Here is a 14764-nt window from a genome sequence, read left to right on the forward strand (position 1 = left end):
GTGTTGGAGAGACAAGTTACTGAAGAGATTGCAAGAGTGCAATGAAATAATTTAACAAAAAACTATATAAATTAATAAAGGACTGAACCAGTGCGTGTGTTTATTACCGGCATAATGCCTCTCCCAAGGTTTAATCGTATATATATATATATATATATATATATATATTATATATATATATATATATAGATTTGCATGTATGTATTACATATTCGCTTCAAGTTAGTTGAGAAATTTCTCTCAACTTGTCTAAACGTACAGATGCGCACACAAATAGTTACATAGATTATACAGATTTGATTAAAACATCGATCGACTGGTCGATAGACATACAAAGAGACAAACAGACCACCTTGTTTCGCATTTATATGCTTATTCTGGTGTATGTATGTAGATAGATAGATAGAGAGAGATTCATAGAAAGACTGAAAGAGCGATAAATAGATAGTCTGAGACAAACAAACAAAGAAATCGATTAACACTTTCTATCCTAAATGAAGAACTTACCTCCGAATCTGTGTCCATGGCTTTAAATAATCACTTCACAAATATCAAATATATTTGTATATTTTCTTCACACTAACTAACACACTCAACTAAAAACTGTGTTCGTCCGCTCGGACGGACGGACGTAAGCAAGCAGTTGCTGTGTTGTTCTTTTTGTAATTCTGGTAGTTTGCTATCGTATTCGACAGGGTGTTAGTATAAGTGCATCTAGCGGTCTGAACCTATATATATATATATCGCTGCTGTTGTTCTTATAAGTCAATGTAGTGCTGATTATGGCCGCTTTTATTCAAGTCATTATTCATTCAGTGTTACTCGATGTCGTGTGTTGCTATCTATTGTTTTTTTTTGTTTGTTTGTTTCTTTTTTTTCTTCTTTTTTGTCTTTTACTTGTTTCACTCTGCGACCCTGCTGGGGCAATCACCTTCTTGAAGAAATTTTAGTCAGACGAACCGATGACTCCAGTACTTATTGTTTTTCGTTTTTAAGTCTGGTACTTATTCTGTCGGTATCGTTTGCCGAACTGCTAGTTGCGGGGACGTAAACACACCATCGCCGGCTGTCAAGCAGTGATGACACACACACACAAAGGGCTTCTTTCAGCTTCTATCTATCTATCTATCTATCCATCCATCCATCCATCTGTCTGTCTGTCTGTCTGTCTGTCTGTCTGCCTGCCTGCCTGCCTGCCTGCCTGCGTAACTCAACCTTCACTTTCACCATCGCCACTTTCACCAACACTACGACCATCACCACCAAAACCAAAACCAAAACAATCACCACCATTCCCACCTCACCAGCTTCTTAATGACCACTACCACCACTACCACCAACAACAACAACAATATTAACAAGATTAGCAGCTCAAAATGAAATAAGACAATGGCATGAGATAATATGGGAGTATCTGAGTGTATCTTAAAAGTTGAATGAAATGCTTTTGATCTCAGGTCAATGAGGATTGACTTGAAGCTAATCAGCTACAACAATACAATTAAGAAGAACACTACCACTACTACCACCACCACCACCACCACCAACAACAACAACAACAATAAGAACACTATCTCCCAGCATCCCTAAATCACCCAACACTACCTCTACTACTACAATTATTATTATTCAGGTCACTGCCTGGAATCGAACTTGGAATCTTGGGGTTAGTAGCCCGTGCATTTTAATCACTATGCCATATGCCCACCCCCAACAAGTGGTCATGGGAAAGAGAAAGTAGAGCATGCAGTTATTGTGGATCAGGTGAGAGGTACAAGGAACAAAGTGCCCATGAACCTGGTAATATACTGTAATTCCTGTACAGTATATTACCAGGTAATCATACTCTAGTTTCTCACCCCCACCCCACAAACACACTCACATACACCTTGTTGTATTGACATACAACATCTGTAGCTACAGTCATTGTAGTCACGTTGATACTGTTATTGTCATCTCCAGTTGATCCTTCAAAAGTTGGTGGGTTAATAGTGGTGCTAGTGTTGATTGTACTGATTTTGGTTATGCTGGGGGGTATTGTTGGTAGAGGTGGTGATGGTCATATTGTTCTTGTTAATTGTATTGCTGTTTTTGTTTAGCCTCAAGTCAATTCTCAATGACCTGAGATCAGAGTCATTTCATTTAACTTTTAAGATACACTTGGACACTCCTATTTTATCTCCTGATTGGCTTTTATTTAAGAAACCACATTTTGCGATGAGAGCAAGATGGAATTGTTGCAAAAAGCCTTTGTCAGAAAGAAAGAAAAGAAAAAAAGAAGCCAACTCTAAATGAAAGTGAAAATGGAGATATAGAAAACCCATTATATCGAACTCTGCTCCCACCACAACCACCACCACCATACCAACATAACCAACACTCACAAGGACGAGTACAAAACAAAGAAACAAAGAAACTGCAGGAACAACAACAGAAATAATTAAACAAGCTGAAAAACACATAAGCCCAACCCATCTCCATTACTGAATTCTGCTCTAACCACCACCCTCATGACAACAAAACCAAGTACTCACATATATGACCACAACTACATAAGAAAGCATAAAAAAACAACAACTGCAGGAACAATTAAACAAGTTGACAAACACACAGCCCCCCCCCCCCTGATTCCTTCCCATCAAGTTCACTGTCCATTGAAAGAACAACAGCGATTTGATGGAGGAAGTCATCAAAATTAAAATTTCTACAAAGAGACGTCTTTCACTGAACTGCAGTCAAAAACTCCTCGAGACACACAACGAATACAAATTCACACAAAATAAAGCGAACATGTCCACTGACGTTGGGTCATTTTCGAAAAGACCTAACAAAAACGTTTTAGATCCTTTTGTGAATGCCACTTCAATTTAAGAGAATCTCAGTTCACATGCACTTCTAAAGAACCTCTTTACTTGTTCTTTTCTAGTCATACAGTTGTATGTCATACAAATGTATGTTGACAAAGATCGGCCCGGAAGCACTGTCATTTGCTCAGCAGCCTAATCTTATGAGAAGAGTGTTCGATTGAGCAAAAAGAAAAATTATCAGTGCTACTGAGAGTTATCTCCCCTGTCTTGTAATTGTGTTTCCGACAAGAAAGCAATAATTTAGTTATCGGCGTCGATTTAAAAGCTGACTGTAAGAGAATGTGTGAAATAGCTTTTCGACTTTTTACTTTCTCAGGTCCACTGTCTCACTGGAGTAGAGTTTTGCTCCCCACTCCTCATTTTGTCGATAAAATATGGAAATTAACGTCGACGATTGCTGTTATTGTACCATTATGTTGTTAAATGGTCGCATCAACGAAGACAGGTTTTCGTTGCATTCATGAATACAGAAGTAAAACAGGAAGGAAAAAAAAAACAATTTACATTAGGAAGTTATTTAATTGTAATTAAGAACCCTGGAATAAAAACAGATTAATATTTGTATTCATTTGCCTGTCGAAATAGGAAGAATTTTCTGGTAGCGATGAAGACTGAACGAAACCATGTCAATAAATACAATTACACGGCTAAAATAAATACATTGCGGTAGTTAGTTACTTACTTTCATCTTTCTAGTTCAAATGCGGCCGCGATCAGCTTCATCTTTCATCTCTCAATGAAATAAATACTAGTTCAAACATGAGGGAGTTAATTTAATCAGCTGCACCTTGCATCTCCAGAGAAAATAAAGGGGCTCCTTTTAATAAATAAAAAAATACGAAACTAGAATATCGTGTGTTTTGTTATGTAAAAGCTGCTAGCTCCGTTCGAAGATTGGTTGCCTGACATGAAAACATGTTGGTTACGATCTCTCGCACGCGGCTCCTGGGTTTTGCCGAGTCGCTGCACTCACGTTTCACCCCCAGCTTGCACTCTACCCGGGGGTACAGCAACAAGAGACAGGACAGCAATGAGAGCAATAACGAGGGTAGTGAGAAAAAGAAAACGAATTTATTACTCAGCCTTCCCAAAACCAAACTGACCTTAACGCTTCGCGACGGAGCCGCTGCTAAGAGAGAAAAGGTTATTCAAGAAGTAAGGAATCACATATCACTTACGTTTGTTGTAATAATGTTGATGATTTCTGGACTTAGGTACAAGGCCAAGGATATGGTAGTGGTGATTTCCCGTGTTCCCCCTCCCTTGTCGCTACCTTATTATTTGATTAAATACTTTATTTCATCGACCTTAGAAGGGTTGAAATCATAATCGACATCGGCAGGATTTGAACTCTGAACGTAAAAGAACGTAGCATAACTTTACGTGAAGGGGTCTATCATGCTTCGATTGCTTTCAGCAACCAATTCACTTCGATCTTTATTATGATGACAACAATAATAATAATAATAATAATAATAATAATAATAATAATAATAATAATCCTTTCTACTATGGGTACAAGGCCTGAAATTTTAGCGGGTGGAGGGTTTGTTAATTAAATTGACCCTAGTTTTTTTTTTTTACTGGTATTTTATTTTATCGACCCCAGAAGGATGAAAAGCAAAGTTAACCCCGGCGTATTTGAACTCAGAACGTATTTTGTCAAATAATTGTGGTTTCTAAAATGCGTGGAATATTTGGAGGGCGGGAGCTCGTTGATTCACACCCGACTCCGGAAATGATGAAAGGCAGCGTTGACCTCGGTAGGAATTGAACTCAGAACGTAATGGGTTGCAACCGAATTTTGCCTAATTAAAGCTTACCGTCCATTAAATCAACCCTAGCTTATTGCTGTTATTGTTTTGTTTAGCCCCAGGTGAACTCCGATCCAGAATCCCTACGACCACAAACCTTCCACCCGTGACCTTCCCGTTGAAGCTCCCTCATTAGTTTGTGTCTGTTGAAGTTGTTTAGCTCCCAGGCCAGTTCTGATTGAGCAGAATTATAATCAAAGGCGTTCCGGCCGTGAGCATCCTGTGAAAGGTTCCTGTTTTCATTTTGGTACATCGTCGTCGTCATCATCATCATCATCATTTAACGTCCGTTTTCCTTGCTGGCATGGGTTGGACGGTTTGACAAGAGCTGGCAAGCTGGGGAGTTGCTCAGGCTCGTTTAGTTGCGACATAATCAATTGGTGTTATTGGGATGAAAAGAACTGTTGATTTTCGTGTGGCTTGAATTCAGCAGCTCTAAGCACTGCCAGGCATTTCTGTTTTCTTTGCTTCACCGTTTCTGTCAAGTTGCTGCCCTCATGTGAGCACAAGATCTGAAATTAGTCAAAAGTGGGTCACAATAACAATAATCACAATGACACCACCACTATAACAACCTGGTCTCTATCTGTGTCTTTTCTTTTTCCTTTGTACTTTTTGAGTCTGGAGGAAGAGTCACTCTCATGACAATCACCGACCCTCCCAGACTAGTGAGATTAATGCCCTGTCCCTTTTGAAGCTTTCTAATTCAACTCAACTCATCTCATTTCAATCAGGGCTTCATTAATCCTGAAGGAGGGATCCTTCACTGGACTTCTTTCACTACTGTTTGTTTCTGGCCAGCCATGGCCATGTAGGCTCCAGATAGTGGGTGAGGTCATCTTGCTGTCTTTGTCTTGGTTGGTCTCTTGGTCTTGTCCATTGTCTATTATTGATATATATATATATATATATATATATATATATATATATTATTAATATATATATACATATATATTATCATTATTGATATATATATATATATATATATATATATATATATATTATTATTATTGATATATTATTGATATATATATATACATACATACAACATTGCTTTCTTCTTTATTTTTGCTAGAAAACTGGTTTTTCCAAACTTTATGAATGGCAAAGAAACCAGGAACAACGACCAGAGTTTGTTTTACATGATGGACCTCCATATGCCAATGGATTACTACATGTTGGGCATGCTGTCAACAAGGTAACTAAAGCAGTAAATATATTCTTTCTCTTTCATATCTATCTGTCTGTCTGTCTATCAATCTGCCTGTCTGTCTATCTATCTCTTTATCTATATCAGTGTAGGCACATATGTGGTTGACTGTGTGGTTAAGAAGCTTGCTTCCTAACCGTGTAGTCTTGGGTTCAGTTCCACTGTGTGGTACCATGGACAAGTGTCCTCTGCTATAGTCACGGGCCAACCAAAGCCCTTATAAGCAGACTTGGAAACTGAAAGAAGCTCATCATACATATGTAATGTATGTATATGTGAGTGCGTGTGCATGTATGTATATATCTTTGTCTTGACATCATTTGATGGTTTGCAATGAGTTTCACTATCATTCGGGTGGTGTTGTGTGTTTTCAGTCTTCCATGAAAAACATGTCTAGTCATGCAGAAATATTGCCTTGCTTGGAAGCAGGTGATGGTTGGTGACAAGAAGGGCATCTGACTGGAGAAAATCTACCTCCACAAATTCTATCTGACCCACACAAGCATGTATTCATATGTATGCATATGTATGTGTGTGTGTGTGTATGTGTGTGTGAGTATCTCTTTGCCTTGACATCACATGGTAGTTGTAAACAAGTTTCACTGTCATCCAAGTGGTGTCATTTGTTTCCAATCTTGTGTGGAAACACGTCTGGTTATGGAGAAATATTACCTGAGTTGGAAATGACTGAGGGTTGGTAACAGGAAGGGTATCCAGCTGTAGGAAATTTGCCTCGACAAATTCTGTCCAACCCATCCCAGCGTGGAAAAGTGAATGTTAAAAACGATGTTGGCTTTTGCCTGTGGTTTTCAAGATAGTTTCGGTTTTTATTTATTGAACAGATTTTAAAAGATATTGTGAACCGCCACAAACTGCTAGAAGGGTACAGAATTGGATATCGCCCAGGTTGGGACTGCCATGGATTGCCCATTGAACTGAAAGCCATCAAGCAGAAAGACAATGCAGTGAATGATCTTCGTCCATTGACCATCAGAGATCGAGGTAAGGTCTTTTGTTTTTTTTTTTTCCTTCTTCAGAGTGTGTTGTTGTTGTGTAACTCGCAATCACTCCACACACTCATATGCATCCACATAGTTATTTGTATGCACACATTCGCATACACATATACACGCCCGTTCACTTTCACACACACACACACACATTCACTTATATACACATATAGATGCATGTAGTCATGTAGTCATTCACGCACACACACATTGTTGTATGTAGTCATTCACACACACACATACACACACACTTGCGCACATACACATAACTGTTATGTACAATCACACCACAGAACTCACACACACTTAAACTCAAAGGCATTCTGGCCAGGCCCATCCTTCCATTTAACGCATACCTAAGACTATTTTATCCAACAAAGCACAACAGCATATTTTGAGGTGGGGAATTGCTATTTCCAGCTAATTAAGCAACCACATAAAATTTCCCATGTTGTTTCATCACCATTTAATGTCTGTTTTCCATGCTGGAATGGGTTCGGCAGTTTGGCAGGGTCCAGCGAGTCAGAAGACTGCTCCAAGTTCTGCTGTCTGTTTTGGCATGGTTTCTACTGCTGGATGCCCTTCGTAATGCCAACCACTTTACAGAGGGTACTGGGTGCTTTTTTTTTTATGTGGCACCAGCAGCAGTGGTGTCCCCAAGTAATTTGCAAGACAAGACAAGATCCTCCTTTACTGAGTGGGGAGTAGTATTGGGGACAGTAGAGGAGAAACATGATTACCTTTGGGAGAGAAAGAGAGAGAGAGGTGAATATATTAGTGAAGTTGTCTCATGATGTATTATATTTCCTGGTTGTTCTTGCAGCTCGAAAGTTTGCAAAAGGAGCCATCAAGCAACAAAAGGCCACATTCAAAAGGTGGGGTATTTTAGGGGACTGGAACACACCTTATTTGACCATGGACCCAAAATATTCCAGCTGTCAGCTCAATGTTTTTTACAGTCTCTATAAGAAGGTAAGTGATCAATGAGCATTGTATCGTTTATCTTTTCCTTTTTTTTTTCATTCGTTGGGCAGTGGCCATGCTGGGGCACTACCTTGAAGGGTTTGATCCAACAAATCGATCCCAGTACTTTTTTATTTATTTTTTTAAAGCCTGGTACTTATTCTTTTGGTCTGTTTTGCCAAACTGCTAAGTTATGGGGACATAAACAAACCGACACTGGTTGTCAGGCAGTGGGGGACGTGGACAAACACAAAGACACACCACGTGGCAGTACGACCGCACCAGACGCTACTGCTCGGCAGACTGAGGGTTGTATCAAGTGGCTTCTAGCACCGAAAGCCTAAAATGCAATGGGCTTGTCCCACAGACGATGTTTCCGGTTACTTTTGGGTACCTCTTTGTATATAATACATATATAATGCAGAAACACTCTGCAGACTGTAATAGTCAATAAAATAAAAATAAAATTTTAAAATTCATTCTTTCTCTGTGTTGTGGTACCGAATCACTCATGGACTGGTGCTGGTCTCTGGCCCGGTGATTGGGGGAGGGGGCTCCTGCCTTTACCCTTTAACATTCAGATTACTCTGTCAAATGTCATGTTTATTTATCCACATTCCTTTTGAATTAATTCTGCCTTATCTCATAGTTTCAAGATTCCAACGAGGTGATTGTTTATTTTTAGAATGACATTGTAGGGTAGGTGCGAGAGGATGAATCTGGCCAGTTTGATCAAAAGTAGGTAGAATATACTAGTGCTGAATATGGCAGATTAAAATTCTAAGGGGATTAAGAAATGTCCATTCACAAAGAAAAATTTCAAAATGTCAACTATTTTAATTTTATTTATTTCATTTTTAAATTCTTTGCTTATTTTTTTCACCTCTGACTTTGCAAAAAAAAAAAAAATTAATAAAAAAAAACCCCCTAAGAAAACTAAAACCTATTCATGTTTTTCTTTTTAATCCTAATTTTACTTGCAGGGTTTAATTTACCAAGATTTTATGCCAGTATACTGGTCTCCATCATCAAGGTAATCATCTTTTTTATTAACTATATTTCATTTTCTTTTACTGGTTCCAGCAAATTTGGCAGTGGCCATGCTAGAGCACCATAAGTACCACCACAACCACCCGTCACCCAGCTTTCAATGGTTCTTCACTGCCAAAGCTGTGTATAGACCAATGCTTTGCCATATGCGTGTAGCAAGAATATATTTCTCTGATTTTTTTTTTGTTTGTATTATTTGTAGATTAAAGTTAAACATCGATTGTTTATATCGGTGGTTCTCATTCTTTTACCTGTGGACCCCTTTGATCCCTTTTTTACTCAGGTGGACCCCATAGGCATTTGATGTTTAAAAAATCTTATTGAATTTTTAAAATTAAACATGCAAAGTGGTTGAGTTCTTTTCGAGTGTTGGTCCTCATGGAGGCAATGGCCAAGACCTTTGGCATTATGTCGTGCTTGAGAAGACGCCCCATCAAGCCGAGCAAAATCACAGTCATGGCAGACACTGGTGTCATGCAAATTGACACCCATGCTGATGGCACATAAACGCACTCTGGTGTCACGTAAATGGCACCTGTGCCGGTGGCATGTAAAAACACCCATAACACTCTCAGAGTGGTTAGTGTTAGGAAGGGCATCCAGCCATAGAAAACCATGCCAAATCGGACTGGAGTCTGGTGCAGCCTTCCAGTGTGCCAACCCAGTCAAACCATCCAACCCATGCCAGCCTGGACAACGGACGCTAAATGATGATGATGATGATGATGATGATAATGGTTAATTGGAATTGTATTAAAAAATTGTTAGCATAGTTTGATCTACAAGGGAGATTTTAGAAATTGAAAATAAACTAAAAAGTAACTTAAAGTAATCTCCCTTGTAGATCACACGCCAAAGCAGCACCTACAAATACACACACATATAAATACACAACCACCCCTCCACACACACACACACAGATAATAAATACATACATTCACATGAGTACGGAAACAAATGAGCCAAATCGTTAAATCGTTTGATCGCTGGAATCTCTCACCTTTCTGTTTAACTTTCCAGGACAGCACTTGCCGAGTCTGAGCTTATTTATAACACCAAACATGTCAGCCAGTCACTATGGCTGACATTTGATGCTCTAACGATTCCAGAGGGTTTAGTACAACTGAGTGAAGGTATGGAATTTCATTAATGTCTTCTTCTTCTTGCCATCGCTTCCACTAAAAATGTTGTCTACTTTGAAATTAAATTTTGATATATTATACATACATATATATGTGTGTGTGTGTGTGTGTGTGTATGTTTACATGTATATGTGTCATCATCATCATCATCATCGTTTAACGTCCGCTTTCCATGCTAGCATGGGTTGGACGATTTGACTGAGGACTGGTGAAACCGGATGGCAACACCAGGCTCCAGTCTGATTTGGCAGAGTTTCTACAGCTGGATGCCCTTCCTAACGCCAACCACTCAGAGAGTGTAGTGGGTGCTTTTACGTTCCCACTACACTCTCTGAGTGGTTGGCGTTAGGAAGGGCATCCAGCTGTAGAAACTCTGCCAAATCAGACTGGAGCCTGGTGTTGCCATCCGTGTGTGTGTATATATATATATGTATATGTAATCATCATCATCATCACCATCATATAACATCCTCCCTCCATGGCTTTCATCCTTTTAAGGTTGATAAAATATGTACCACTCCAGTACTGAGGTCAGTGCAATTGACTGGCTTTCTCCCTGCAAATTTCAGACCTTGTGTCTGTAGTAGAGGGAAAAACTGTTATTATTATTATTGTTATTGAGTGAGAGAACAACACCTGCCATCAAAGTGACACTGGGGTACAAATATACAAAGCCCAATATACCCATCATGACTACCCGTCTGATGAGGGTACGCCAGGCACATGCATCAAAACCATATGTGTGTGACATGGTGATCTCATATCAGGATAAACAGTGCATGACCTTGCAGGTGGGGCCCAGTTAGAATTTTCATCAGGTCGAGTAGCTCATCCCACTCAAACGGTCCCTGAATAAAGTTTGTTTAAGGATGTTGAACAAAACATCCATATTTCCAGAGGTGAATTATTCAAACCTCAAAGAATTCCTCTCAATACATGGCTATGATTCTCCTCCACTACTTCTACTCGTGATCAGAGATGCACATGTCATCAGCCACTGAGGGACATGCTCAACTGGTTAAGGTCAAACAACTGACAAGCAAATCTGTGGTATTGAGCAGAATATTTGCTGTAGACCATCTTTTATACCAAGATAAAACAATGTACATGATAACACTTCCAATCAGTTAAGATCAGAAGCCATGAGAGCCACTGCCTGGCACTGCACCAAGGCATTTTATTATTATTATAAATTATTGATAAATATACATATCATTATTAAAGCGGTTCAATTAGGGTGGTGACCTGGTAGAATCGTTAGCACACCAGGCAAAATGCTTAGTGGTATTTCGTCCATCTTTACATTCTGAGTTCAAATTCTGCTGAGGTCGACTTTGCCTTTCATCCTTTCAGGGTCGATTAAATCAGTACCAGTTACGCACTGGGGTCAAAGTAATCGACTTAATCCCTTCCCCTAAATTTGAGTCCTTGTGCTTCCAGTAGAAAGGATTATTAAACAGGTTCAACAGCGATAGCTTTTCATGTTTATATATTTCTGTTTTTTAAGGCAAAATACTGAAAAAACCTGTTAAATTATTTGTTTGGACCACCACACCATGGACGATTCCAGCCAACCAAGCAATTTGTTTTGGCGCTGACATTAAGTAAGTTATCACCAGAGTTTTTTTCACATCGTCAACTGCAGTTCAAACTGGAATTTTAGTCACATACTAATTTGAGCACTCAGATCACATGTCTATTAGTTTGAGTCACCCTGTAGAAAAGAAACAAACTCCTCATATCTTATATTTATATCATCATCATCGTTGTTTAATGTCCGCTTTCCATGCTGGCATGGGTTGGACGGTTTGACTGAGGACTGGTGAACCAGAAGGCTGCACCAGGCTCCGGTCTGATCTGGCAAAGTTTCTACAGCTGGATGCCCTTCCTAACACCAACCACTCTGAGAGTGTAGTGTGTGCTTTTACGTGCCACTGGCACAAGGGCCAGTCAGGCGGTACTGGCAACAACCACACTCGAATGGTGTTTTTTACATGCTACCTGCACAGCTGCCAGTAAGGTGACGCTGGCAATGATCACACATACTTTCACCTTATACACACTACTCCTACACCCACACACATACATAGGGTTGGATTAGCCAGAGCTAGCTACTAGTGTAAGAGAATGGGTGCATATTTGAATTAATCATCAATGCTGCTGCTGCTACTGCTACTACTACTTCTACTACTAAGCTGTAACTGTCTTTCGTGTTTGTCAGGTACTGCTGTGTGGAAACTGCAGACACCATGTACATATGTTGCGAGGAATTTGTCCCAACTCTTAAAGACATACTGGCGTCGCCCACTGAGGTAACACTGACATTTGAAGGTGAGTTTCTCTCTCTCTCAGTCTCTTGCAAGTCGTCTTGTTGCATACACCAACACACACACACACAGGCATACATACACGACACATTCACACACACACACACATACACTGATGCATACACACTGACACACACAAGCACTCGCACATGCACACTCATGCATATACATGCACTGACACAAACGTTGACATTCACTAAGGAGACAACAAAACATCCAGATAGACGATACAAGGAAACAAGGTTGGATCATTCGGAGTTTTCTTTCCTCAGTCGAGTTCCAGATTATCTTTGCAATTTCCACTGGTTATACTCTAGATTGCTCCAATCTGGCCAGCCCCAAGGAAAAACTAAGCTAAGAGCATTGGTTTCTTCCAAGGAATCTAATGCTCTTAGCTTAGTTTTTCCTTGGGGCTGGCCAGATTGGAGCAATCTCGAGTATAACCAGCCGAAATTGCAAAGATAATCTGGAACTTGACTGAGGAAAGAAAACTCCGAATGACCCAACCTTGTTTTCTTTGAATCGTCTATCTGGATGTTTTGTTGTCCCTTTCTTGAATGACCTAACTGTCTGGATGTTTTGCGTTCTTGTCCCATTTTATATATATATATATATATAGCGGCGTACGTACAGTTTGGTCTCTTATATGTAAGTATATATATGTGAGTTTGAGCAGCAAACGACCATGTTATGTGTTCCAAGCACTTCTCTGCTTACTAAGTAAAAAATGCACATGGTCAGATGCTGCTGTATACGAACTTCAAAAAGCTAGTTAGATGACTCTTCAGTTTCAAATAAATTCCATCAACTGAGATAAAATCCACCCAAAAGAGAAGTGTTTCTTCATATTATGAACCCTTGGGAAGCTGAAAGGCAATGTTGTATGTGACAGGGTGACTGTATTTGACTACTACTACTCCTACTCCTACCATGACCACCACCACCACCACTACTGTTGTTGTAATTAATGCTGTTTTTGTTGTTCAAAACCAGGTTCGAAGCTGTTGTCGATGACATACTGCCACCCACTCAACAACGAAGAACTGCCAGTATACTCAGCCAGTCATGTGACATCAACAAAGGGAACCGGCCTCGTCCATACAGCCCCAGCCCATGGACATGAGGACTTCCATCTTGCTATTGACCATGGACTATCTGTTGTAAGTACTGATGGGAAATTTATCAACTGACCGACCACATATGGTCACTGTCTTGCAAACATAACACACAATTGCACATGGTCACACATGGTCACCCTGTCACACACAGTCACACTTCATCATTCTATCACACAGTCACACACGGTCACTCTGTCACACAGGCAAACCTGCTCACCCTGTCACACAAGCCATGCATGGTCACCCTGTTACACACAGTTGCACTTCATTCTGTCACACAGTCATACATGGTCAGCTTGTCACACAATCACATATGGTCACCTTGTCACATTATTGTCGTTCATTGTACTGTAAATAAGCATTGTTCATTGTAGTGTAAATTAACGCTGTTCATCATACATCCAACACCTGGTTGCTGATACTCTATTTCCATCTTTAAATTCTTCTTTTCAGAAATCATTAATCAGGGAAGATGGCAGCTATTCACCAGAAGCAGGCCCTCAACTTGCTAACAAGGTCGTAGGGAAAGATGCCAATGAAACTGGTGTGTATACTATTGTATTTTCCACACTCTTTACATGTCAGTTTTGGGTAAAAGAAAATACAGGAGGATCAGTTAATTATGATTTTATTCAATGTATTCCCCTCTCAAAAGGGAATACATGGTGATCTTATATCAAGATAAATAGTGCATGACCTTGCAGGTGGAGGCACAGTTTGAATTTTCTTCGGGTCAAGTAGCCCATCCCACTCAAAAGGTCTCTGAATAAGGGTTGCTTAAGGATGATGAACGAAGCACCCATGTTTTCAGAGGGGAATTATTCAAACCCCAAAGAATTCCTATGATGCTATGATGCTCCCTCACTACTTCTGCTCATGATCAGAGATGCACATATCATCAGCTACTAAGGGAGATGCTCGTCTGGTTATGGTCAAGCAACTGACAAGCAAATCTGTGGTATTGAGCAGAGTATTTGCTGTAGCCCATCTTTTTATACCAAGACAAAACATGTACATGATAACACTTCCAATCAGTTGACATCAGAAGCCATGAGAGCCAGTGCCTGGCTCTGTATCAAGGCATTTATAATTATTATCACTAATTCTAAATGCTAATTAGCAACAGCAGCAGCAGCATGCCTGACAAAATGCTTCATGGCATTTCTTCAGGCTCTCTTTGTTCAAATTCTGCTGAAGTCAGCATTGCCTTTCATCCTTTCGTGGTTGGGGAAAACAAGTACCAGTCAAGTACTGGGGTCGATG

General features: G+C 39.8%; 2 protein-coding genes across 2 annotated transcripts in view; one reads left to right on the plus strand and one right to left on the minus strand.

Annotated features, from left to right (window-relative positions):
* LOC106880787 (scoloptoxin SSD14) overlaps nucleotides 1–789 on the minus strand; it is an 83882-nt gene extending 83093 nt beyond the window's left edge. Inside the window, exon 1 of the mRNA XM_052976654.1 lies at nucleotides 508–789. Coding sequence (XP_052832614.1) covers nucleotides 508–525 — 18 coding nt within the window. The 5' untranslated portion in view covers nucleotides 526–789. The remainder of the gene's footprint in view (nucleotides 1–507) is intronic.
* A 2972-nt stretch (nucleotides 790–3761) lies between these two features.
* Nucleotides 3762–14764, plus strand: part of LOC106880766 (isoleucine--tRNA ligase, mitochondrial) — a 21158-nt gene continuing 10155 nt past the window's right edge. The window contains exons 1-10 of the mRNA XM_014930864.2: nucleotides 3762–4022; nucleotides 5757–5879; nucleotides 6734–6893; nucleotides 7725–7873; nucleotides 8848–8897; nucleotides 9935–10047; nucleotides 11564–11660; nucleotides 12278–12387; nucleotides 13377–13543; nucleotides 13955–14045. Coding sequence (XP_014786350.1) covers nucleotides 3783–4022; nucleotides 5757–5879; nucleotides 6734–6893; nucleotides 7725–7873; nucleotides 8848–8897; nucleotides 9935–10047; nucleotides 11564–11660; nucleotides 12278–12387; nucleotides 13377–13543; nucleotides 13955–14045 — 1300 coding nt within the window. The 5' untranslated portion in view covers nucleotides 3762–3782. The remainder of the gene's footprint in view (nucleotides 4023–5756; nucleotides 5880–6733; nucleotides 6894–7724; nucleotides 7874–8847; nucleotides 8898–9934; nucleotides 10048–11563; nucleotides 11661–12277; nucleotides 12388–13376; nucleotides 13544–13954; nucleotides 14046–14764) is intronic.

Source organism: Octopus bimaculoides, chromosome 25 (assembly GCF_001194135.2).
Source record: "Octopus bimaculoides isolate UCB-OBI-ISO-001 chromosome 25, ASM119413v2, whole genome shotgun sequence".
Lineage (NCBI taxonomy): Eukaryota > Metazoa > Mollusca > Cephalopoda > Octopoda > Octopodidae > Octopus > Octopus bimaculoides.